At 34.1% G+C, this 25883-nt stretch overlaps 1 protein-coding gene and 2 long non-coding RNA genes across 7 annotated transcripts in view; 2 read left to right on the top strand and 1 right to left on the bottom strand.

Moving 5' to 3' along the window:
• Positions 1-6753: 6753 nt before the first annotated feature.
• LOC119635610 lies at positions 6754-13731 on the top strand. 2 transcript variants are annotated; one of them, XR_005247088.1, is made up of 2 exons: positions 6754-9721; positions 13612-13731. It is a non-coding gene; the product is annotated as an uncharacterized LOC119635610 (long non-coding RNA). The 2 variants fall into 2 exon arrangements; XR_005247087.1 differs by having other exon boundaries at positions 6763-8138.
• LOC119635611 lies at positions 10176-13590 on the bottom strand. The gene is made up of 2 exons (XR_005247089.1): positions 10492-13590; positions 10176-10337 (listed from the first exon to the last, which is right to left on the bottom strand). It is a non-coding gene; the product is annotated as an uncharacterized LOC119635611 (long non-coding RNA).
• A 120-nt stretch (positions 13732-13851) lies between the features above and the next one.
• LOC119635717 (heterogeneous nuclear ribonucleoprotein L) overlaps positions 13852-25883 on the top strand; it is a 205873-nt gene continuing 193841 nt past the window's right edge. For all 4 annotated transcript variants that reach the window (XM_038030694.1, XM_038030693.1, XM_038030692.1 and 1 more), the window contains exon 1: positions 13852-14503. In XM_038030694.1, coding sequence (XP_037886622.1) covers positions 14360-14503 — 144 coding nt within the window. In that variant the 5' untranslated portion in view covers positions 13852-14359. The remainder of the gene's footprint in view (positions 14504-25883) is intronic.

The raw sequence follows: 25883 nt of genomic DNA, 5'->3' as shown, positions 1-25883 counted from the left end.
GGACAGGATAGCCTGCTATCCTAGTTATCCGGGTTATCCGAGATTTTGTATGAGATCACAACTCTTTTTCAATTAAGATTGCAGTGATAAAGGCCGGAATGAAGGGAAGATACTCTTTGTGAGTAGGATAGGATAGCCTGTTATCCGAGTTATCCGGGTTATCCGAGATTTTGTATGAGATCACAACTCGTTTTCAATTGTTTTTCAATTGAGTTTTTTCCTGGTTCAGCAATTTTCTTCAAACGATTAACATTTCGCATCTTGACGATTGTCTTTGTTATCCTCTCACTAGAAAAGAAGGGACTCCTCAGCACTCCCTTCATAATAACTTTCTTCTTGAGTTTCATTTCTCATTATTTATTTATGCTATAAATGAAAAGTTATGAACAAAGCGGAAGTATTTCACTGCATTTTGTCGAGAATGTTAAATGATTTTGGTCGTGAGATTGTTTCACTATATTTAACTTTCATCGTCATCCCGTCATAATGTGATCTATGGAAAGTAGTGAACTTATACGACCAAGAGCTTAAGTTTTAATTTGTTATTTCATTTCTTATGATTTTGCGAATTCTGAAAACAATCGGGTGGACGGACAGACTTTGAATCTTAAATAGCCTAAGAGTATATATATACTTACTTACTTTTGGTGAGGTCTCTGTTACAAATGAAATAAGAAATTGTTGATGTCTTCTCCTAGGATGTTTTGTATACAAGTGTTAGAAGAAAGTAAAACGTTTATCCTTCATAATAACAAAGAAAAAAAAAATAAATAAATAAATGAAAGAGAAAAAAACTTTGGTAGTAAAGGCAATAGAATGCGAGAACAAAACAAGCAGTAAATACGAGAAAGTAAATGTCATTCGTGCACAATCAAATTGTTATGTTCACCAGAACTAGAGCTTTTAGTTTGTTGGGGTACGAGTTGATTAAACAATACATCCGTTACAGTAACAATTACTATGCGTTGGACACGATTTAAAAAAAATTTGCGCATTTTTTTTTTCTATTTTGCTTTTTTTTTATTATGATTTTTCATTTATAAACATAGATAAGTGAAGTTAAAAAATATTTACGCTTTGTCAGCAAATTTTCTGCGTTACTAAGATGAATTTATTCTTACATTCAATCCTCTCCGTCTCTCTCTCTCTCTCTCTCTCTCCATTTCTCTGTCGCTACCTCTATTTACATCATTTGCCCATTATCTTCACCTCTTCTCGTTTGCGTTTCTTTTCGTTTTTTTTTTTTGGTTTTTTTTTTTTTTTTTTAAATTTATTTTTATTTAAGTGTTGAATTTATTGTACTTCTTGAGCATATTTACGCATACAAAGATAAATTCATTTTCATTGCTATAAACGTGTTGTTGTTATCTTAACATCCGTTTCCTGTTTGCTCACTATGTACATAAATGCACGCGTCCCACGCTACCACCCACTTACCAGTTAAGAAAATGCCATATGGCTGCGTTTAGAAATGAGAAAATTTGAACAGCAACAACAACAGCAACGACAACAAAAAATAAATGAAAAAAAAAACAAAAAAAACATTTTTTCCTTTCTATTGAAAAGGCATTGCGAGGAACGTTTGATTACCTGTCGAAGAAGGAAGACGGAAGAAGGAAGAGAATTTAGCGGTTTACTGGAGCAGCAGTAAACATATCAAATTCTACACTTCAAGGTATTCATTACTATTACGATAATATTTATGCTCTTGCCAGTGGTAAAAAGATAACATTACGCGTTTGTTCTTACATACCGTGCGAAAATGTACTTCAAATTAAAGCAGTTTGTGTGGTAAAGAAAATTTCTCTAAGAAATATTTAAGCCATTTTCGTTAACCTCATGATGCTGGTGCTTGATTGAAGTTGTAACACCATTTGTTAGTCTTATTAAGTTGAGCTTTTTTTTGAAAGCCCGTTGCCGCTTGAGTGATTTCTTGAAGCGCGAGACTTACGAATTCTATTTGGAAGATCGATGAATTTAGCTAAGACGTACAATTGTTAAACTGAATCACTTTCTATTTAAAAATTCAATTTCAATTTTACGCCTTCATTGTTGCTGGAATCAATTAAGTTTTTGAAAATTATCGATTAGTAAAAGAAAGAAAATTCCCCAACTTCAACAATTTTCTTTTGAAAAAATTCGAAAAATTCTTCATTTTATTATTATGAAAGTGCATCGCGCTACGTTACGATAATCAAAAATATAACTTAAGGAATATCTGACATTTTTTTGGGTCAATTACAGAGGAATGGCAATGAGTGGAATTGGATATAGCAACTGCAGGCATTTCGTGGACAGAAGGACAATTGATGATGAAATTGGATAAAAATATGTTATTATAGACCTATAATATATGCATAGAATTGAACTCAAAGTTGAGTGTATCTGTACTAGGAGTAAAAAACTCCATAATAAAATGAATTTCGAGGTAAATATATTTTTTATCTATTGAGTCTTGCTCCAGTGTCAGTGCCGCTCTTTTACTAGCATATATTGCATTATAAGATATGCAAAAATGATACGACAGAAAGTAGGTGTGTCTAGTAAACTATTCTTACCAGAAACAGCGAGAAGGGTTCGCTTTTGCCAATCATTTTACCCCTATATCAAATAGAGGCTTCATAAGTTAGCAAATTTAATTTTGTTTCAATTTTTATATGATTCCTTACGTTAGTTAAATCGCTAAGATTCTATATATTTTCTATAGTCGATTTTTCAATATATATTCAATTGCTTTAAAGCATCGTTCCTTTTTAATTTCTTCCTTTTCTCTTCTAATCAATTTAACGCCATGTTAAGTGTAATAACAACAACAACAACAATAATAATAACAGCAGCTTAAAACAAAAGGAAAATTTTCCATTTTATTGTAACGAACAAAGAATGTTTCGAATGTCCATCAAATGTAACACTTGTTGTCACACACATACCAACATGAAACTTGGGTTGTAAAAAAGCAAATAAAAAAAAAAAAAAAAAAAGGAAAAAGAACAGTAGGCCAAAGGAGGTGCACCTCATGTTAGCTCCGAAGTGTATATTTGTTTTCCAGTAACACACATCTACGTAACGACTTGTGTGCGATTGCGTGTGTATTTTTGTATGCACTTTCACAGCATAACCTGTGAAACCGTTAGAGCATGAAATACAAATGCACTCGTAGGCGCCATAAAACAACGGCCGACGACCATATCGATGCGAGAATATTGCCGTCAGGAATAACATGTGCATTTAATAGAAACATAAAGGCCGATAACAGAAGAGAGACAATGTAATGGAATTTATGCATAGTATGGGAGCAAGATTGATAATAAAAAGTCCATTATTTTCTTAAACCAAGTTTGCTATAGGTTTTTAAGGATTACTATAAGGTCTATGTGTTATTTTACCCAGGGACTTTGCATCTTATTTACCGCCATTAGCAGCCAAGAAGTTATAAAAGCAAAGAACAAAGTGTCTGTTAAGTATTTAACAAAACGTTCTTGATCCAGATCCATCTTCCAACATCGTAAAATAGTTTAGAGAGAGAAGAGAGAAGAGGGTAGACAGAAGAGTGAATCTTTTTTATCAGCGGTCACTATCGAGCTACTTCTTAAATCTAACTGAGCCTGCTCATGTACATACGGCCGCTCTACCTTTTTGCACTTACCAGCCCATTATGGGGAGATATTACAAAGTATACATATTCTTGATCAATATCAAATTCTGAATCGATCTAAACAAGCTGATCCTCCCGTCTGCTTATCGTCAGTGAAATGAGGATGGCTAACATCGTCCCAGTCCCAGCCGCAAAAATGAAAATATCAGCTTTAAATTGTGGTAAATGGGTAATGAAAATGAAACAAATCGGTCCAAAGATCCGCCTATAATATAACAATAGACTTTTGTGACTTTCATTTTTGAATAGGATTTTTCCTCTTTAAGGTAATGGTGTGGGCCACAGTCGAATATCGTTTGCCTTCTTCTTGTAATGTCTATCAAAAATATAGGGCAACGTGTCTCGTCAGTAACACTTAAGCCTTCAATGCATATTGTTGCCAATTGTCTGCGTTACAATTTCATTTAATTTTAAAACTAAGTGGAACTAGTATGTATGACTAAATCCGCATAAGTAGCCGAGTAGATAAGAGCTCGCGGATTCAGATCTCTAGGATGGCAGGGCTTACTTTGTTCGTAGCTAGAGTGAACGCTCAGTTGATATCGATACACGACTTATCGATTGGGAACGTATTCATCAGCCTACAGCCGTCACGCTCCCTATTTCATTCTTTATTTCCTTTTTCTCGCTCTTTCTGATCATCAATGCGGATACGCGAATACGATACATATTCTAAGTAATTGTTTATACAATAAAAAAAACAAAAAATTATTGCATAAGTATTTATTTCATTTAAAAATGAATTCTTTAATAATTATTATCTTAATCATCAACTTTCCCAATCAGATACTTAGATAGGTAAGCTGCTATCCTAACCTTTAACAAGACTTTAATTTTTACAAACTTACCACTGACCACATTGCAATAAAAGCGACAGTAGTAACAATAACAAATTAAAAAATTCTCTTTGCATTTACCGGAGAATGCATTGTATCATAGTAAGAAAATTTGAACAGAATAACAATTAGAAGAAACCAATAAAAAGCAACAACAATAGTTAAATACAAAAAGACCTACGCAATGCAATTTTTCAAATAAACTCAGCAACTCTCTTCAATACACTGCTAGCCATAGTTGAATTCGCTGCAGTTTATGAACACAAACAAACTTTCTTCATTTTCAATCATGTTCACTCTCTTAAAATTTTTATTACATTCTGCTAAGACAATGGTCACCCTGTATTTTATCGTACAATATTTTATCAACAAAATTGATAAAAATGCATTTGTGTTTTTACTTGCTGTAAGCAAATTGTAAAAACAAAAAAAAACAAAAATCAAAGACAACAAGAGAGAGAGAACGACAGGGACAGAGAAGAGAAAAGCTAAAAGAGCTCATATGCGCAGCTTTGATTTCATTTTGTTTTTGTTTAGTTCTGATTGGATTGCGTTGTTTTTTTGGGTATCTAAATTTCTTACGGGATTTAAAAGGTATGCTGGTCGTGTAAATGTATGTATGATGTTTGTGAACAGAATGGTAACAGAGCATAATATAAATAAATTAAAGCTGTCAATTCAATATTCGTTCCGATTTTAGTGAGTGAGAGAGAGAGAGAGAGAGAGAGAAGGACAGGGAGAGCAAGAAAAATCGTGAGTAAGTTTACTCATATTTTTTTTTTTTTGGAAATTTACCGTTCGCTTTGTTTGCGTGTAAGTGCGCATGGCACATTTTAGCACTATTTATGAGAATTATGTTATTGTAACTTCATTTTTTTGACATTGTTTCCTGTTTTTAGCATAACATTTTATGATAAGTGAACTAAATTCTTAATTAATAATAACTTTGAACAATGTTTTTTTTTTTTCATTTAAAGTTGTTTCCCTATAAGAGAAAATATCTAAGTAGTTATATCTTAATACGCCCACTGTAGTTGCATGGTTAGTGTATATATGCTTTTGAGGGTTGCCAATGCAACATTTGTAGTTGTGTAAGACGTACTCGTAATGGTGTTTTACAACGTAATAGAAAATTTCGGAATAACGTAAAATATTGACTTCAACTCGAAGATAAGCGAAATTAGTAACTAAAGAATACGAGACATATGAGATAAATGCTTTGGCCGAAATGCTGGGCAGAAGCTCACCCTCTTTCATGCCTTAAGCGATTATGCTTAGCTTCTTGGGGCTTTAAATTAGCCAATGATCAATTCTGTGCATCTTCACGCAAACGATTTGCAGATCTCAAGTTTTAATTAAGAAATATTCCCATTTCGCCTACGATTAAGTTTATACAATACGCAAGCATAAGTCATTCTAAAGAAACGAAGCGTATCAACCTATTTTCGTTCTTCATCCTTATCTGACTAAATTTTTCTGCTTCCATTTGCGACTTCTTTTGTCCCTTTATGATGAACTTTGGATTCCAATGTACATGAACGAGACGCATCGAGAACTTAATAATAAGGAAAAGTTATTTTATAAAGCTTGGCAACTTTAATTACCATGCTTTTGCTGCAAAAATGTAAAAAATTTTAAATACAAAACCTGTTACGGCGAATTCAGACAACGTGAACATTGTAAAAGCTTACGCTCTTTTTTCATACTTCACAACTCCTCTCTGCGTACACTCTTTTACGATGTAACGTCTCTATCAAACATTGCAAAATGAATAATTGGCGAGAGAGAGAGAGAGAGAGAGATAGCGTTGCAGAATTGTATTCGATTAGAACCGAATTTTTCTTTTAGCTACCATAGCTAGCTTATGTCGTAATGGGAAATATTTTTCTGTAAATTATTACAATCTATATGAAGTGATTGAATACATTTTGAATGGTTCTAATTGGTTGGAATAATTGTCTTCACTAAGATGTGTATTTTGCGATGTAACTAACGGACGCATTTTGGCGCAAATTATTTTTCTGCGTAAAATCTTTCGGCTGGAGGGACGGTTTTTTATAATGAACTGGGAAGTTTGTAATGTTGATAGTCGGTTCTCGTTTTCTCTTTTCCATTTGTAGAAGAAGAAGAAATACACAAAACCGAAAAAGGGAACCCTAAGGAAAGAGCTAACTGTGACTATCTTCGTTGAGACATTTTCTCCGATCTCAGGCTCCAATTTCCGAATTCGTTTCCCATTCTTTCGCCACATTGCCACATTTTCCATCTAGCTTAATAGCTAAAACTAATTATATAGGATATATATAAGCTTTTCCCAATTTCAAAGAATGAAAGAATGAACGAAAGAAACAAGCGTAGGAAGAGAACGTAACATACATCAAAATTCTATCAGCTTACTTCACTTTAAACATGGCAACCTGTATGCAGTATCGCGTTCATATCTCTGAGTGTAAAAAGAATTGTGATTATAATATGCCTCAATATTTGTAGTGAATGTTTCTATTAAAGGTACGCAAGCAGCAGCGTCGCAACAGAGTATCTCCGCAGCACATAAACTATCTAAGAGTTGTTAAGTTTAACTCTCTTTGCAGCTTTTGGAGCGAACGTTAGCGTTGTCAAGCTCTGCTGGTTTTTCAAAGAAATAGCTTACGCAGTTTCTTTTTCGCTCGTTCTCTTTCTACCACCTCTCTAACTAACACACTGGCTCTCTCTCTCTCTCTCTCTCTCTTTCTCTCTCTGCATCTTTATTGCGCTGACAAGCGTTGGCTGCTGAAATATCTGCACATTTTGTATTTTATAAAATTAGTACTCTTTTTGTACTTGAATTGAAAAGGTAAAAGATCGGGTAAATAGTGCAGTTGTAGAAACACATATATAGAAAACGTTAGCAAAAAAAAGTGTATCTGAAATAAATATAAATAAATCTGTATGTGTTTGTATGTAAATACACATATAAGGCAAGAGAGAGAAAGAGAGATCATTTGTAATACACAACAACGAAATCGAGGGATTAAGCAACAACAACAACTAATACAATTGCAATTAAAACAAGATAGAAGGAAAGAAAAGAAGAAATTGAAACGACGGATACGGCGAGACGAGAAGAGAAGAAGAATTCAATACAAACTTCAAGTGGAAAAACTTATTTGTAATATCTTTTGTGATTGTGTGCGTGATTGCGTATGTATATGCTGCTGCGTGTTGTTGTTAAACGACAGACAAAAGAAAGTTTACAAAAACCACAATAATAGCAACATCAAGAACAACAACAACAACAATAACAACAACAACAAGAATAATAACAGCTCCAATTGGATATACAATTATTTTCTGCATTATTATTACCTACGCTTCGCAGATGGCTAGGTGTGTGTGAGAATTCTTTTCGTAAATTTTCAAATTAATTAAATGATTTGCTTGCATTTCCGTTTCGCGTGTTTAACGATAGCTTACAAGAAAAAGAAAAAACAACAAATTTCAAGTAAAGAAAGAAAAGAACGAAATATGTGTTAAAAATTCCGTAATTAAAATATGTAGGAAACAAAAAAAAAAAAAGAGTAGAGATCCCTTAAATAGAGAAATTACTGTAGCAAAAAACATTAGTGAAAGTGTACAAAAAAAATTTTCTTTTGTTAATAAAATTCAAGGTAATTGTAAATTTTGTTGTAAGTTTGAAAAGAAAATTTATGGGGGAAAAAAAAAAAACTTTAATTTTCGCAAACAAGCACAAGAAACTTGTTTGTAAAATAATTTTAATGTATACATATGTTCATGTGTGTGTTTGTGTGTGTGTGTGTGTATGTTAGCATGATGATGGCAACAAATTGTTGCCTAACAGGTCTGCTGCAATTGAAGTAACCTCAGCTATTTCTTTTTTCGTTTTACAACACATTCTGTAAGGCTCCCATTTATATACACTCAACCTCCTTCAAACTCCCTCCCTCCCAACAACAATCTCATTACATGCAATCGCAAGTCATGTTTTTTGTTTTTTTGTTGTTTTTTTTTCCTTTTTGTAATTTCTCTTGTATTCTTACTTGACTTACGTCTTCTCTGTGAAAATATTCTTATAAGTTGCCTCCATCTCTATGAGCAAAAATTTCCTAAGCATGTGTTTCAATTTGTTTACTTTTCTTCTCTCAGTTAGATAGATAGAGAGAGAGAGAGAAAGATAGGTTTTAGTGTTTTCTAAGCTCAGCGCATATTCAATAATGTGGATATTGTTTATCATTGTTTATAGATTTTCAACCCAATAAGATACCCATAGAATAGAATAACTCAACTTAACTCATAGCTTATAAAATCCATGAGAGAATAACAGTTGAATAGAATCCAAAAGTATAAAATAAAGAGTTATTTGTTACTTACATATACATATACATATATATATATAGAGCATTTAGAGCGAAGAGAGGATTTTCTTTTCAAAATCCCAACCACCCACTATCAAAATAAATATTATAAACCTAAGTGAATTGTTGGCTGTGTGCTGTATGGTTAGGTTTGTGTGACTTGCGTTTTAACGTGAACGACGACGAACAAGAATCAAATGACGCTTAAACTTTGTTTTCTTTTTGCCGTAATTGACATTCGTTTGTGCGGCGTCAACTAAAACTCATCATCCACACTTAGAGCGGCGGGCAAGACATATTAACAATAAAAAAAGGCAGCAATAAATCCAAGTGTTATCCAAAAAAAAAAAAAAAAAAAATAGAAAAGAAAAGAAAAGAAAAAATAACAAGAAAAGTGTATTTCAGTAATTTATCTATTCATTCTCTTATTAATATATAATCCATGTATACGTTTATATATAGATATATATGTATATATAAATATATATGTAAAAGTCACTCCACTGAATTGAAACTGAAATAGATAAACTTTAGAATCGAAAACTTGTTAAAAGTTATCTCTCGCATCAGCTTAGCATTGAAAAAATTATCAGACAAGTGTGTTTTACGAACAGAGTCAATACAATTTTGTTGTAAATGGCGATAATCCTCACGTAAAACGTGTTTTATTTCATTTTTGATTGAAGCAAACAAGAAAAAAAAAAAAGGCAAGAAAGCGAGTTATTTGTCGACGTAGCCAAACCATGTCCATGTCCGTGCAAATCTATGAAAAAGAAAAGTGAAAAAGCAAAAAAAAAAAAGAAATCTTGAAATAATTTTATGAAAAGTTCCTCGCACGAAAATTTACAATTGTTGTGTTTGTGCATAAGTGTGTATAAGTAAGTTGCTTAGAATCGAAAAAAAAAAAATTACAAAAAAAAAAAAAAATAAGAAAAAGTTTCATGAACGAATATTCGTTCTGGTAAGAATGGATTTTTTTCAATTCAATTCTTCCTTTTTTCTTTCTATATAAACGTTTGCATGTGTGTATGTGTGTGTGTGTGTGTGCTTGCGTGTATGATTCTTAAGGGTTGTTGCCCAAGTAAATGTTTGCTTGGATTTATGCTAACAAGAATTCTTTCTTTTTATTACCGTCGCTTATCGCTTTCTAACATTATTTTAAAGAAAGTCTTTGATATTCTTATTCGGTTTTTTCTTACTTCATTTCATTTTTATGTTTTGGGCTTTCTTTCATTGTTTTCTATGTGAAAATTGTCTAATTCGTGTACAAAAATTGAGGGTGGCTTTGTCATTTTTCTTTGTCATTACCAGACATTTTGGATTTTTTACAAGTTTTCTTTTGCTAAATATTCTTACATGCAAATGTTGCCAGATTTTACAATACTTCGCTTCAAGAGTAAGCTGTGTTTTCTAATACAAATAAAATTTTGATTTCGAATTTTATATAATTCGTACAAAATGCAAATGTTATCTTCGCCTTCCAAAAATATGGATCTGTACTCTTTGTCATTTATTCCTTCGGTAGGGTCCGATAGATATAAGCTATACCATCGCCTTCGACAAATGTGAGTATGCATTGTGTGTCGTTTATTCCTTCGGTAAAGTCCAGTAGATATAAGTTATACCTGCTGCGTCGAAGAATATGGACCTCCACCATACATAAATTATACCTTCGCCTTCGAAGAATTTGGATCTGTACTGTTTGCCATTTATTCTCTCGCAGCAAATGTAAGGTATACCTTCAGCTTCGAAGAACGTCGATCTGCATTATTTCTCATACATTCCTTCGGGGAAGTCAATGAGACGTTTTTATGCTTGCTGAGAGTTCAAGACCTATTTTAAGATATTTGCTCTAATCTAATATCTGTTGGCAGAAATTGCAATCCCCCCCCGGTAAAGTGAGTAATAAACTCGAAACAAAGCAAGTTGGCTGTGATAGGCCAGATTAAGACTAAGTGTAAAGAAATATACAGAAGACAAGTTTAGAAATGTCTAACAAGCTTCTTCTTAAATAGGGAAACTAATAGATCATACAAGAGGCTTCAAAATTTGCATACTTTTTATGGGGTAAAACTTAGAAAATAAATATTTAATAACTGTTTCGTTAATCAAAACAAAGAAGGACCTTCCGTATTTAATTTCTGAAGTATTTCTGAAATAATTTACCATATCTTCCCTTAACTAAAAGAACTAGTCCCTAAACTAATTTGGACATGCAAAGGTTTTTTTTGCACACTTTCCTAAGGAGGAGTAACAGATTAATTAATCTTAAGAGCTTATACTAAGGTTTCTTAGGCATCGTTATGGGGCCCTTGTGTCTCGTTTTATGAAATCTTTTACAGTCCAGAAAATTTCGATGGGAAAGTTCAACTTCATTCAAGTGTAAGGATTTAAGAACCGGGAAGACAAGAGCCCACAAGCTTTACGAATAGCTAAATAACTGTAAGAAGGGATAATACAACACTTCTCCAGTCTATGATTAGTAAGCTTCTGTGTGATTTTGGCATATGTCCTTCAAAAATCTGCGATTTTCATTCAGTCCACTAGATATATCCTATAAGGAATGTATATAATCATACCTGAGATCTTCAATTAGTCTTTTCTAGCCGATGTTTGTGATTGAGATCTTTACGGTCTTATATATGAAGGAAGATACAATGAAATACATTTGCTCTCAACAATTATTTTTACCCAGCAAAACAATTATTTTTGCAAGAATAGTTAGATATGAGATTTCAAGGAGGAGAAGGACTATTACGTTTTAAGAAAGGTCGATAAATTTCTATAGGTAGGAATATGTACATGAGTGATGGAAACGAAATTTATACGCAAATGTAATCCCTCCTGCCGCCATAAACACGATAGACTATGCGGAGTAAAAGTAATTCCATATACATCAGATTAAAAATGGTTCCCATGGTAAATATAGTCCACAAAAAAATAAGGAAAAGAATTCTATTTATTTTTCTCTAAACAACAAAGTCGTCAGAATCAATCAATTTTTAATAAGCGGATAAAAGAGCGAATACTAAGTTCATTGCATCCTAGCTAGCTATTGCCGCTACTTTTCAGAGACCAATAAAATAGATCTTTACCTCTTTACTTCACTTTGCTCGAAAGGTAGATTTTTTTACTCAATCTGCGCACTGAAATAGATCCTTATCTTTATTGCACTCTGCTCCTTAGGTAGGTTTCTCTGTTTAATCTGCACAATGAAATGGATCCTAAGACAAGACAATTCTTCCTTTTTATATGGCATTTTCTTCAAGATTTCTGATTAGTCTAATAACGAGCCGTGAGTGAGAAGACGCCAAAAACACACAAGTATAATTTTGAGAAACTTACGACTTAGATAATCGTTGCATGGTTTCGAAATGATTTCATCATTTTATTACTTATTCAGAGTAGTGAGTTAGGAAGTTGCTTTGAGTCAGAAGGCTGCTGTCAGTCAAATAAACACGATTTTTACAGGGTTCGAGGGTTATTCCGCGTCTCTTCTTCGAGATAGAAGCTTTTCTATATAACTGTGGCGTTGAAACGCAATATTTATTCAGATTTGTATTGAAGCAAAATCGGCAAATCGACACTCGTGAAGTCCTTACCCATAACTACTTGGCCAATTTTAAAAGCCATGTAATGGGATGCGTGTTGCATCATGAAATTTGTGATTTTATCCTAATGTTTTGCGAATATTTTCCCAAAACCGGTTTTGGTTCTAATTCTGATTACTCAACACATTTTTTCTAAATGATTAAAAAATTATTCTAGTTGGAGTAAGAGAGAGAAAGAAAGAGTTACGTTGGATTCACTTACTTTCCTTTCTTTGCTTAATGACCGCTAAGTAGATTTTATTTCAACTTTTTGCAAAGAATTAATAAAAAAACAAAAAAACCCTTATTTAAATAATAAAAAAAAGTTTGGCAACTCTTTCCAACTTTCTCTCTTCTGTGGTATACTCGTCATTACATATTTTTTAATAGAGAAACGCAATCCACAAAATCTTTCATTTGCCGTTTTGAACCGTCAAAAAGTAGTAACGTACACACATACACACACAAGCGCCCGCCCGCCCGCACACACATATGTATACGAATGCGTGAAATCTGTTAAAATATTATTAAAGAAAACACGAAACACACACACACATATGCTTATGCATAATTCTAGTCAGAAGTTCAGGTAATATATTGTAAACACATCTATACACACAGCGCAACACGCACACTCACACAACATTAACGTCGCATGGTGGTATAACTTTCTACAACCTGCTGAGAATAATTCGTTCGTTTCCTACAAAAAAGAAACAAAAATTTATAATACATGCAAAGGAAGGCATACGCACGTATATAATTGTGGTGGATTTTCCATTTCATTACTTATTTGTGTGCTTGTTCGATTGTCTCGTTATGATATAAAGGGAATGAATATACACGCAAATAACCAACAAACAAAAAAAAAAAAAGAAAAAGATAAGAGTGCAAGGAACTAAACAGAGAGCGAAAACACCTTATGTCAAGGGCCTGATAAGAATTACATATACGCATATATACAAAGCGACACGAAATATCAAGTTTATGGAGAAGCAAAAAAAAAAAACGGAAAGAGAGAGAGAGAGAGAGAGAGAATAATTTGGTTATTTGTAGAGTCACGTAAAATAAATGCATATATTTTAGTAAATTAATTAAATTAATTTTGTTTTTTTTTTTTTTCTAATTTTTCTTTACATGTTTTGTCTGGATTGTCTGTGGGATGAATAAATAAACAGCTGATTTTGACATATATAAAGCATTGGAGAGAGCAAAAAAGAAAACTAATGAAATTTCGCAATAGCAACAGCAACAGCAGTATATGTATGAAAGGAAACTCTAAAGAGCAACAAAAAAAAGCTAAACTCAGCATAAATTATTGTAAACAAAATTTTGCTTGAGAAATAATTTTGTGAATTGAAAAAGGAAAAAAAAAAGAAAAAAGTTAGTATATATATTTCTATATATATATATATATATATACTAAATAAATAAATAAACTTATAGAACACAATATTACAAAAAGAAAAAAAAAAGAAAAAGAAAATCAACAACGTGAGCTGAGCTATAAACAAAGTTATATAAACAGTGCAAATAGAATTCTGTTCAACAGCCAAAGCAAAAGCAAAGAAGAGGCAGAGCAGAAAACAAAAGAAAAAAGAAAATAAAAAAAACCACCGCTTTAAATGAAAACGTGAATAAATCTCATATTACTTGTGGAATAAACACTAGACGGTAAGACCTCTCGCGTCGCGTCATTTGCCTGCGGTACGGTGATAACGTCGCGTTCTGTATTTGTGCGAAAAAGCAAACGAGAAACACAATAACTCTCTTCTTCTTTTTTTTTTTTTTTTTTTGAAAAACTTTGCTTAACGTTAGCAAAGTTTCATTTATATATTTCGCTTTAGCCCCCCAGTTTAATAAAAAGCCGCCAAAATAATTCACCAACAGACAATAACCGATTTAAATTTCACTACGGCGACCGCAATGCAATATAACGGCGCTACGAATGGTGGTGCCGGTGCTGGCGGAGGCGGCGGTAGTGTTATTGTTAGCGATGGGCCGCAAAATAAAAAGATACGTACCGGTGTCCAGCAGCCGGGCGAAGGTGATGCACACATGCATGTCCGGGTAAGTTACTTTTCATTTTTTTTTGTTTTTTTTTTTATTTTTTTTTTTATTTTCATTTTGTGTCCTCCTGCTCTTAATTAAAGCGATTATACAATTTCATTCAAATTACGTTGAGAACAGACGAGGAAGAAGACAAAGAGGTAGGGGTAAAAGTTTGTTTAGTCGTCGGTGCGTTCGTATAGTTGAAGGGTTAAGAGCGCACGACTATATATATATATATACATGCGTTTTTGCCTGTTTTGTTAGTGCAATTGTTTTCGTTATGCTTCAATTGCCTGAGTGTAATTCCATTTTAATTGTAAACAGGGTTGATTGTGTGTGCTGCTGCATATATTGAAAAGTAAACATGTAGGCAAACTGCAATCGTATGTGTACACAAGTGTTTGCATGGTTTTTATATAAACATTACTCTAAGAGAGATAGATTAAGTTTGTCATTGCACTGCCACAAAAAAAAAAAAAAAAAAAATCAAGAAATTAAATAAACAATAATTACTTCAACGAAAAGCACATGACTTTTCCATTTTTAACGCAATGCTATACAGTCGGTGTATGAAAGTTGGTCAGAGATATTCTTGGACGGAAAGGAGCTCCCTGTTTTTGGAATTCATAAGATTAGAAATGAAAAAACCTGTTTCGGATAAGTTTATTTCGATAGTCAAGGAAATCTCGTTGTTGTCCTTCTCTCCCTCTCTGTCGCTCTCTTTCTTTCCCTCTCTCTCTCCTTCTCTCCGTCCTTCAAAAAAAAACTGATCTAGAATTTCCAGAGTTTTTAATATTTGTGGCATGCACCAGAAAGGCTAGCTCGGCTAGGTTAGACTTATACTTATCATCAAGAGCCTACGAGGTTCAACTGGTGGACAGTTCTGTGAAAGTTGTGCAAGTTTTTTTTTTTGTCACGTCCTGGCTAAAAGCGCAAGAATTTCTTACGGTGAATTGATTTTTTTTTTTTTTTTTTTTTGGGAGGAGGCCAGAGGATTACGCCTTGAAAATGGAAAGTAGTTGAGTTGTGAGCGCAAACAAATTTTAAGCACTCGTCGCTTCGTCACATCAAAGGATTTCTCTAAACCCCAAAAAAATGTCGCCTCTTTTTGCTTTGGAAATTGAAGCTTGGAATTTTGTTAACCAATCACGCAAGAGTAGGCAAGAAACTAGTCTTCTCGTAAAAGCCGACTATTTTAGGTTTGAAAAGAAGTTAAATTTTGCCAGACTTTCATAAACGGATATCAATCCCAAATCGATATATTTTCCGAGAACACCACATATAAAAGGGAATATATCAATGGACAGACAAGGGAAGCTTTTGCGATCTTTTTCCGCTTGCTTAACTTAAAAGACGGAAACTTTTTACTTATTTCGATATGGCTGCTGCAATATCTCAATGTCTAGCGAGCTATTTCAATACACTCCACATTTACGCACTTGCATTCAATTCCGGCCACTGTGAACTTCGATTTACGCAGAAAGTTCCCTAAGCTGTTGATTGCTCTGATCTGTTGGTTGCCTTCTTTTGGAATAATTGTCCCCAGACTATAGCGTTTCCTTCGTAATTTCTTATCATTCTAATTTTGTCAGAAAGTTAGTTACGTGCACATACTAAGTTCACTCTGCTTGATAATCGTAAAAGGACTATATATCCGTTACTTATGGTTCTGCTTAAGCGATTTATCATCGCTTTGCTAGTGTAAATGTCTGACCGTCGTTGTTAATGCGATGCATTTAATACAAATTTTCGATGCTCTCTTACTAATGATATCTATCAACAAAAATACACACAGACAGATAAGCACAGACTTTAATAACAATTGCTTTTCGCCTTGCTTTGGTTGCTCTCTAAACGTTCGAGTGGAAAAATCGATTCTCTTATAAAATTTAAAAACAAATCCGCAAAATGGTAAAAAAGTTGATCGGAAAATTTCATGGAAATTATATATATTGTAAAGAAGAAGAAGAAGAAGACGAGTAAAAGGGAATCTCTTGCGTCACATTAAGCATTTCATATTTTTGTGATTAAATAATTATCATCGCTATCATATGATGTCTACTATGGGGGAACACTACCTTGTAGTAATTCAAGTACACTCACTTGCTATGTTTTCCGAACTACTGTCTCTCGCTCACTTATATTGCGTGTTCTCATTTCTTTTTTGTGTGCGACTTGAAGGTTAGAAATTAGTTAAAGACTATCAACAAAAAAAAAAAAAAAAAAAATCTAATTTTAAATGATGTTAATTAAGTTGTTGCTGTTGTTACTCAGTTAAAACGGTTTAATTAGTAAAACGTGCTCTCTTCCTTAAAATATTTCACTCTTGCACTACAACTCGTACTACATAGGCCTATTCACAGTAAAAGGTAGACTTTATGCTCACTCTTCTGACTACCTGACTGACTAACACTGAGACAGTTGACTGATGACTGCTGTTTAAATCGTGCCGTTTAAAGCACACATTGTGTAGCACTACTTATTGCTGGTGTATTGCTTAAGTGCAAATGAATCTCTCCTACGCACATACACTGCTGTGACGTTGTATGCCCACTTTCAGGCTTTTACTACTAGGGAAACTTTTTAATGCAAAATGTAATAAGAACAACGCGATAAATATAACAAAAACAGCAACAGCAACAGCAGTAGTCTTGCTTTGAGTGATACTCAGAGACAGACGACCTAAACGACGACAGTTTAGTGAGACAAAAAGGTCCGTGAGGTATAAAAAGATTACGCCGTCAAAGTCAGTAGTCATATTCTATAGGTATTGCATAAAAGAAGAATTGCTATAAGAATTTTTACTTTTATACACTCTGACATTGCCAGGGTTGTATTTGCATACGCATACATAAATAGTTGTTGTAAATTTATAATTTTATGTAAATAGCAAGAAAAAAAAACAGAAAACAATTATTTAACGCATGCATATGACGCCGCATCTACGCACTTCGTCCTCTACAGATTTTCATACAGTTTCTCTTCACTTTCCCGTTGTCTATCTTCAGGCGTTATTTTATTATTATTATTATTATAATTATTATTATTATTTTCCTTTTTCATTAAAGGGGTGACTTTAAGATCGTTATGCGTTTTGTTTGTTTGCGCTTGTGTGTGTAGGGCATAAAACATTGTTTTTTTTTTTTTTTTTTCTTTTCATATACTTATGTACATAATTAATTTTTACCCCTTTTCTGCATAGTGATTTTCTTCTTGTCGAACTCTGCTGCTGGTTGGTATCGATTTTCAAATCAAGCATAAAATTCATTTCAGATTGAATGTTATGGGTCAAGTGTTGTGTGCATAGTAGTAGTTATAAACAGTTCAGATTTTTCTCTATGCATTTGAAAAAAAGAAAACATTGAAAAGTTGAATTAAAAGTCAAATATCTTCTTTCGCTCCCTTATTTCGTACCATACCCGGGCAAGCTATGTTAGTTTTTCCACTCGTTTCCCATACGAATATACTTAGGTTTGGAATCGGCTTACATATGTCCCTCTGTTGCGCTTATTATTTATTGAAATTAATTGATTCAGCCGCCGCTAGCTATTTTTATATATTTTTTATTTTCACATTCGGTATTTGTATTCATAACAACTGTCGACTGGAACGACATTCGATCCTGTGCAACAGCTCACTGTCCTGTTCGTAATTATCTCTTTGAAAAAAGATTTACTCACATAAAACACAACGAGCATCCTTTTTTTTAGCTTATTTTACGAAAGAAAACACTTACGCAATGATGTCCCTGGAATCATTATTGAGCCTGAGATGAGGGGGAAATTGCTGCTGCGGTTCTCGACCTTACAGTAACGCATTCTTGAGCTGTAAATGCCTCTTTCAGTGTACGATTGATTCTTTCTCTCCCAAATCACTGCTCGGCTTGCCAAAGTACATGAGCGCGTGATATTAAACTTAAAACCCTTGCTCTGCTCACAACCAGCTACCACGGGACCCGGACGAGCTTTCCTGCTCTTTTTGAAAATTGTTCCATTCTAAAGCTTGACGTAACAGCGTATGTGGCGGCTACTAGACTTTAAGATACTACTATTAGTAACGAGATGCTAACAAGAGATTCCCGATGAAGGAGTTAACCTATATTCGTCAAACTAGCCAAACCAATTATCGAGAAAGTGCCCCAATTAATTATTGTATGTCTATTATTAGTTTGGATTTGATATTGAATTTATGATAATTTACACCGAAAGAAACTAAAGGGAACATCAGCCCGATTTAAAACGGTTTACTCAATGCGTTGTCAATTTTTATTGCCATCACCGAAGGATGAGGATAATGCATTCGTTTTGTCAAGATGTTTGCATCGTTTCTCTCCCATTAAACATCGCGGGCCGAAGGAGACCATAGGTAGGGTAGCATGCAGAATAGCCCGTTCGGTAATTATGCTTCGTCCGTACGTTTGTTGTCCCTTGTTTCTCCCTGCAAGGGTGCTTGTAGTTATTTTAGATATAAGCGCCTGGAGTGGAGTGGGACAAAAACTTAAAGCTCCCCACATCTCTTGAACAAGCCACTTCTGCAATGACATGTTGTGCGGCCGTTCCGACAACCTTCGATTCTCTTCAAGTAGCACTTAAAAGTAGCCCTAAAAATTATTATGTCGATAGTTGCATAATTAGATAGAGAGAATTACTGCAGATATTAGCTGTTACACAGCAGTACACATAAACACCAGAAAGCTCCAGAGAATCTATATTTTTGATTAGCATCAAATTCTAAGCCGATTTAAGCATGTCGGCCTGTTCTTCTGTCTGCTTCTTTCTATGTCTGTGATAAGTAGTCTCCTAATCGAAAAAATGAACCTATCGTCTTCAAATTCGGCTGAGGTATTTGTAAGTTCTTGCACGCAGGTTCGTATTGAAAATTTCGTTTTTTGCTTGGTGCTTATAACCTGCAACAGATACAACGACTAAAATTTGTGTGTATATATTCTATGGGAAAAAATAGGAAAAATTTGATCACGTCTGCATAAAGTTAAGTAATTTTTTCACTTCTTTGATGCTCTCTGCTTAGTAGTTATTCATAAGATGAAGAAGAGAAGATGTTGAAAATTATTCTGTACATGAACATGTATTATCTTTCTAAAATTGTGTTAATAATTCTATAATATCTATAGTGGACTCCATTACGTTCGATTCGTTTTATGTTAGCAGTATAATCAATTGGGTTTTGAATAAAAGAATTTGAAGAATAGAATACAATAGGTTAAGTGCGTTATACGAAAGATAGCGGTGATGGGTGTAAGAGATGCGGCAGCGGCCGAATGAAATTTTCTTACTTGTTTTCCTTTTTGAAAATTCTTGTGCATTTCTGTTGCAATCAAACATAAGGGCATTGAGGGAACTGTAGTTCATCTCAATAATTCTGCTGATTGAAGTTTCGCATTCAATTTTTCATACATTTTGAAAGTCTTCGTTAATGGAATGCCAACAAGATAAAACAAGATTTCCATATGTAATCGATAACATGTCTCGTTATTCAAACGATGCGTACGCTGTTCTGCTTAGTCTATCTGTTCTTTTATATTTCTCATCATAAATTAAATTTGGTCGGTGATGGTGTTACTAGCAGCGCTATTGCCTTCACCATAACCACCTTATGGTTCCTTTCGTATTGACCGACGTTAACCATAACCATAACTGTCTGCAATATACATGTGGCATATTGGTGTCTCTGTGCAAATGCTCGTGTGTGCGTATGTACATGTTCCTGTTTGGTGCAATGGTGATTGTTGATTTTAATTAACATGAGTGCAGAAGTGAAGAGCAATCGGCTCGGCTAACCAACCCACCGACCAAACCAATCATCCGTCAAAGGAATGAAGTAAAAATGCATTTTTCCGTAAAAACGAATGATGACGACACAAGCGAAGGGGATGATAAGATGATGCTATGAAAATAAAGAGAGAGTGTTTGCTGCTAGCTTAACAAATTTGTAAGTCGTAAGTATTAGTTGGACTCATACTTAACTTAATTGTGTTATATGACATAAATAATTCCATTAAAGACATGGTCATCGGCTTACACACTGGTAGGTAGGAAGTTAGACAAACAGGCGGAAGTCGGGTTTAGCATTAGCTATTGCTTTATAACGTAGCAAAAATACCTACTCGTACACAACACAAAACACTTTCATTGCTCTGTAATTTATGATTGAAGCGAAAGGATGCGAATATTTATCTATTCACTCTATATGTGTACACGTACGCCTCGCTTCCCAATAACCAATGTGCGGTGCATAGCAACCACATTGTGTATTGTGGCGTTCCATATTTTTCCAAGTTCGTTTGTGCTTGTAGTTTGTTATTTTATTTACAGTTGCTTTTCCAGACGAAATTTATGGTTAAAAAAAAAAAAAAAAAAAAGAAATGGTCCAGAACACCCGCGCGACAGTCGAGTTCAATATCAATAACAAACCCTAACAGCAGCAATGCAATAACCGTTGCATGCAGTAACTAAAAACTGACTCAAAACAACCACCACCAGCAGCAGCAGCAGCAGCAGCAGCATCGCCTTTAATTCGCCTGCATTTTAAATTACATTTATGCTATATATATGGCTCAGTTTTTATAATATATCCACCATCGAATAATGAATATGAGGGTATACTAATTTCAACATGCAGGAAGTGACGCACATCATATTTTATATCATTTATAACTCGATTTGGGGGGCTATCTTGACTTTGACTCGATCTGCCAGTAATCGCCAACCTGTACTTTGCTTTATTTATAAATTTTTAAACTTTGAAAGCTTGAGATGGAAAGTGAAGCCTTGAATCCAAGTGTTGTTCTTAATTGAATGGAGAGAAATTTAGAAATGAGATTGTCGGGCCAACAACAACTGAGGAAAAGAGCGTTGAAGAGAAATCTAAATTTCTAAGTAAAGACAAAACTTTGGTTATACATTTAAGAGAGGCATGGAACCAGGTCTGTCGTAAATTATAGTTGATAAAATCTATATATATCCAGTTATGTGGTTTTAACACAAAGTCTTCTTAAGAGCTTTATGTTGATGATCTCGATAAAGATGACGCAGTCCACGTGAATGATTGTAATCGATTTCACTTAGTTAATGTTCAAGTTGCCATGGCCCACTCAGTACTGCCCATTCTGTAGTTTAGTCCAGAAGAATACAATACGGTTCGAGATCAGTGGAAGCGGTAGTTTTTTTTTTTTTTCTTTTTGATCCATAGACATGTTTCTCAAAACGCTCGAAAAACATTGGGTTTCTTTCGGTCCATTGATATGTTTCTTAAAACGGTGAACTCTATCGGGTGAATTTTATATAAGGTAGAGCGTGTAGTTGGCTTTAAGACTAATACGATTCTGTGCTCAACTTTCTCCTTTTTTTTTTTTTCAAGCGCTTTTGTCTTTTTTAGTTGCGACTGGCTGGCCTTTAGTAGCCTTTGAGTTGAATCCCTTTTGAAATGTAATTTTAATTTCATAAATCTGTAAGTGATCTAAAGTGCATTTTCAATTTTTGCTCCCTTTCAGAAAAATTATAAAAAAAAAAGCCGCCCAGTCGAGCTTTCCATAATTTTTTTTTATGCATCGCAGTTATGCAAGGCAATAGAAACAGAGGAGGGTGGAAAGAGGATGGGTGGATGGGTGGATGGGATGATTATACAAATACGTTATTACAACTTTTTCATATGAAAAGTTTTTCGTTCAATTAAATATTTACTTTTCGATTGAATTTACTTATGCATTGTGTGGGTCTTTCTCCATATCCTCTGCATTCCCATCATTCTGTTCAAGTTGCAGCACTTGAACATTAAATGGGAGAGGCAGATATAGGTAGAGTTAGATCGAGATAGATAGATAGATAAATAGATAGAGAAAGGGAGAGAGAGAGAGAAAGAAAGAGAAAGAGAAAGAGAGCCTTTTAAGGATAAATAAACATATTGGTAATGTTTGCATTGCTAAAGTATGATAAACTTTAAAGACATTAATATTAATGTTAATTTGAAACCTGTACGAAAGAAATAATAAATTGATATATGTGTGCGTTTATTGGAAGGAGGGAATAGGATAACAAATATTGTCGAGATATCCACATTTGCTGAAAGGTAGATTTCTCTAACGGCACGTGCTTTCTTTTATTTAGCTATAGGAAGGACGTGAGACGCGCAATACTCTTTGACCTGATCCAGTCTTTTTTAAACTTTGCTTTTCACTACCATCTCGTTGGTGTTCTTTTCCAGCAAGCAATCGTTTCATTCATTATATAAGCTTTCTTTTAATCAGTGACGCTGTAGAGTTGTATGTGTTAGCGGCTTGGTTTAGATGGGCTTCATTTTTTGTAGACCATGGATGGTTCGATTGTTTCGATTCTTACTTTTATAACTCATTGGATAATTCAGCTGAACTATGCATTAACATACTGCAGATTGCGGACAAACGAAAAAGATTCTTAAAATTATGCAATTAACGAGCAAGTATAAGAGTGAAAGTAAGCATAACACCACCAGTGCACTGAGATTATGCCCTGTACAAAGTTATTTCAAAGCAATCGATCGACCTCGGTTATATGAGCACGTAAAGGAGAATAGCTTTAGTGGAATATAAAGGATCCACTAAAGAGATTAGGTTATAAAAATCATCTAAACTTTTACCAATGGCCTTCGGTGGGTTAATAAAGTTCGTAGGTGAATTTGCTTTGACATATGTTTGATAAGAAGGTAGTTGCTTGACGGACATATGAGAACATTGGATTAAAACCACTGGGTCGATAACACCACTTAACAACTCAATCAAGAAGGTAATGATTAACATAAACCTACGCTTGTTATAACCTCATTACGTCTCCAGCTTAAACTTCGTAGCACACACAAAAACCGTTGATTTTGTACGAATTCAACTGATTGAACATGAGAAGGTAACCATAGGACCCAAGGCACCAAACTTGTAGAGTCGAAGAGTCGTTTCGTAACGAACGACAGTATGTGTGGCAGTTGTGTACAGTATGTTCAATATGTAAATTGAAACAAAGTTTATTGTCGAACAGAACACTAAGATCTAGGGAAGCATTCCTTCCTTCCATCTTGTAAGATTGAAGTATGTTTCGACAATGTCAACATCTTACATTTATTTTGATGCAATGTCATAGAATTGAACGGGCACGGGCATGATATTACCTAAGGTATATTTCAAGAATTAAGAGCAGAGAATCATTTAACGTCATCAAGGTCATTTAAGATATGACGCCAAAATGGGCCTTAAATGCGTGATTGCCTGATAATGACCTAACTTCAAAGGTACAAGGAAAACAAGGTAACTAAATAACGCGGATATCTATTCTTGCGCTTTCTTTTAGGTAGCGTCGTATATTTTAATCGAGCTATTAAGAGTTACATACTTATGTTATGGTCACAAATTCTCTCGAATGAATTTATTTTCATTTCTGCGGACATGGGTTGCTTGCAGCATTTATTTCTTCAAACATCATTTTACAGAAGGGGGCAATTCCCCTTTAGTCCATTAGATGCCTTAAGAAAATTCGCTAGACTTTTGAAGAATTCATTTACTTTCTTTACTTTATTCGTAGAATAACGCTTCTTAGAGCTTTGGTTTTCTTCAAAGTCATTTTAAGAGATATGCCATTAGGAACAGCTTTCAAGAAATTCGATTTCTGTTAATATTTTTATTTATTATAAGTGAGGCAAGCACGCTTTCCTTTATTAAATCGAAAGTTCTCGAGAACATTTCATAAACTTATAAAGCGTGATTTAGTTGTAACTATGTCATCAGTCAAAGTTCGTAGCAATGTTTTGAGCTTGTCTGTGGTGCAATGTGCTTTTCGCCGTAATCCACAGTTTCGTTGAATGAGTTACGTAATAATTCGGTGACTATTTTACAGAAAAAAAGAAAGTAACCGTCAAGGTGAGCATGTTTCCTTTCTTATGTATATGCTCTTCTTCTTCTTTTCTTCTCTAATTTTTTTTTCGCCTTTCTGCTCCATATTTCATACCCTAAAAAGATTTATTCCACTTTATCTGCTTTTTATTTGAATTTAAGGTACACGGATCTTGGCTTCTTTTACCTCGAGAGCTTTATTTTCAACTTTTCGATCTTTCGACCTTTACTGACCCGACCGATTGAAACTTTGTGCGTACGCCGGCTTTAATTTATGGACAACTTTGATCCCGTATGAGCTTTACCTCGTTCCGCGTTCACTCTTGCTTCCTGCAATACGCGCTATTCCCATCACCATGCCGCCAATGATGAGATTTGTGAATTTAAATTTACTCACAGGTTTCGTGTTACTGAAGTTTATTGTAACCCAGTTTTAAAGCTAAGCCCAGTCTAAAGCTAAGATTTAATTCATTTATACTGTGTTCTATGTCTCTGTTCGTTCCACTTTGTGTGGTGCGTGTGTGCTCGCATTGATTTAATATCTCTCTCTCTCTCTCTCTCTCTCTCTCTCTATGCTAGTGATTCGTGTAGTTCAGTTCAAAGCTCAGTTTTATTCATAGAGTACTACTGGCACGATCTATTTTCCCAATGCTTCATATTCTGCGTTATACAAATTGTGACCTACTGTGTGTCTTACATCTCGCCACTAATCAAGCTGACTTTTATATTCAGGTTTTGTGTCTGTGTGTGTGTGTGTGTGTTTGTGTGTGTATATATATATTCTTTTCTTTATCTTTTTCATCTTACGTTTTTGTTTTCTATTTCCTTCGCCAAATGCAATTTAGATCTCATCTTCAACTTCTTCTCCACTATGTTTTCTTCTTGTTTAGTAGTAGGTACATAGATAGTAAGTGAAGTAAGTAAATTTGCTCTTGTCCCTCTTAACCCATTTTTTAATTTGAATAGTCATCATCAAGCATGGAAAGTTAAATTTTTCTTGTTTTTTTTTTTTTTTTTTTTGGTTTACCAGAAGAAAATGTAATAATTAATTATGGGTTACAAAGCAACATACGCGCAGATATCGCAGATATACTGTAGGTATTGTAAAAAAACACTCTTCTCTCCTCTTAGACTACGGTATTATGTTATGCATGTTGCAAGTAGTATTAGTATTAGGCACGCAACAGAATGGTAGGACATGGTTCAAAGTTGAAAAAAGCAAAAACCCATGACTTGGAAAAGAATCACTGCGGCGTTGGGCAAATGGCTTAGACGATTACGATTGTTTTTGGTTCGAAAGAAAATTTGTTACTTCATTAAATTAATTATAGCTACTAATGGAATTTGTTCATTTACACAAATGCTTTAACATAAGCATAGAAATGTTTTTGTCTCTTCAAACAGATGTATATATATATATATATATATATATGTACATAATCCATGAATATGCTTTTATAATAAATTAAAGCGCAGAATATACCTAACACGGGTAGCTTCTTCTTAAGATTGTTGCTGTTGTTGTTG

This window comes from Glossina fuscipes, unplaced genomic scaffold, assembly GCF_014805625.2.
Source record: "Glossina fuscipes isolate IAEA_lab_2018 unplaced genomic scaffold, Yale_Gfus_2 27, whole genome shotgun sequence".
Classification (NCBI taxonomy): domain Eukaryota; kingdom Metazoa; phylum Arthropoda; class Insecta; order Diptera; family Glossinidae; genus Glossina; species Glossina fuscipes.
The sequence above is the reverse complement of the archived record's forward strand: the minus strand, read 5'-3'. Positions and strand labels throughout refer to the sequence as shown.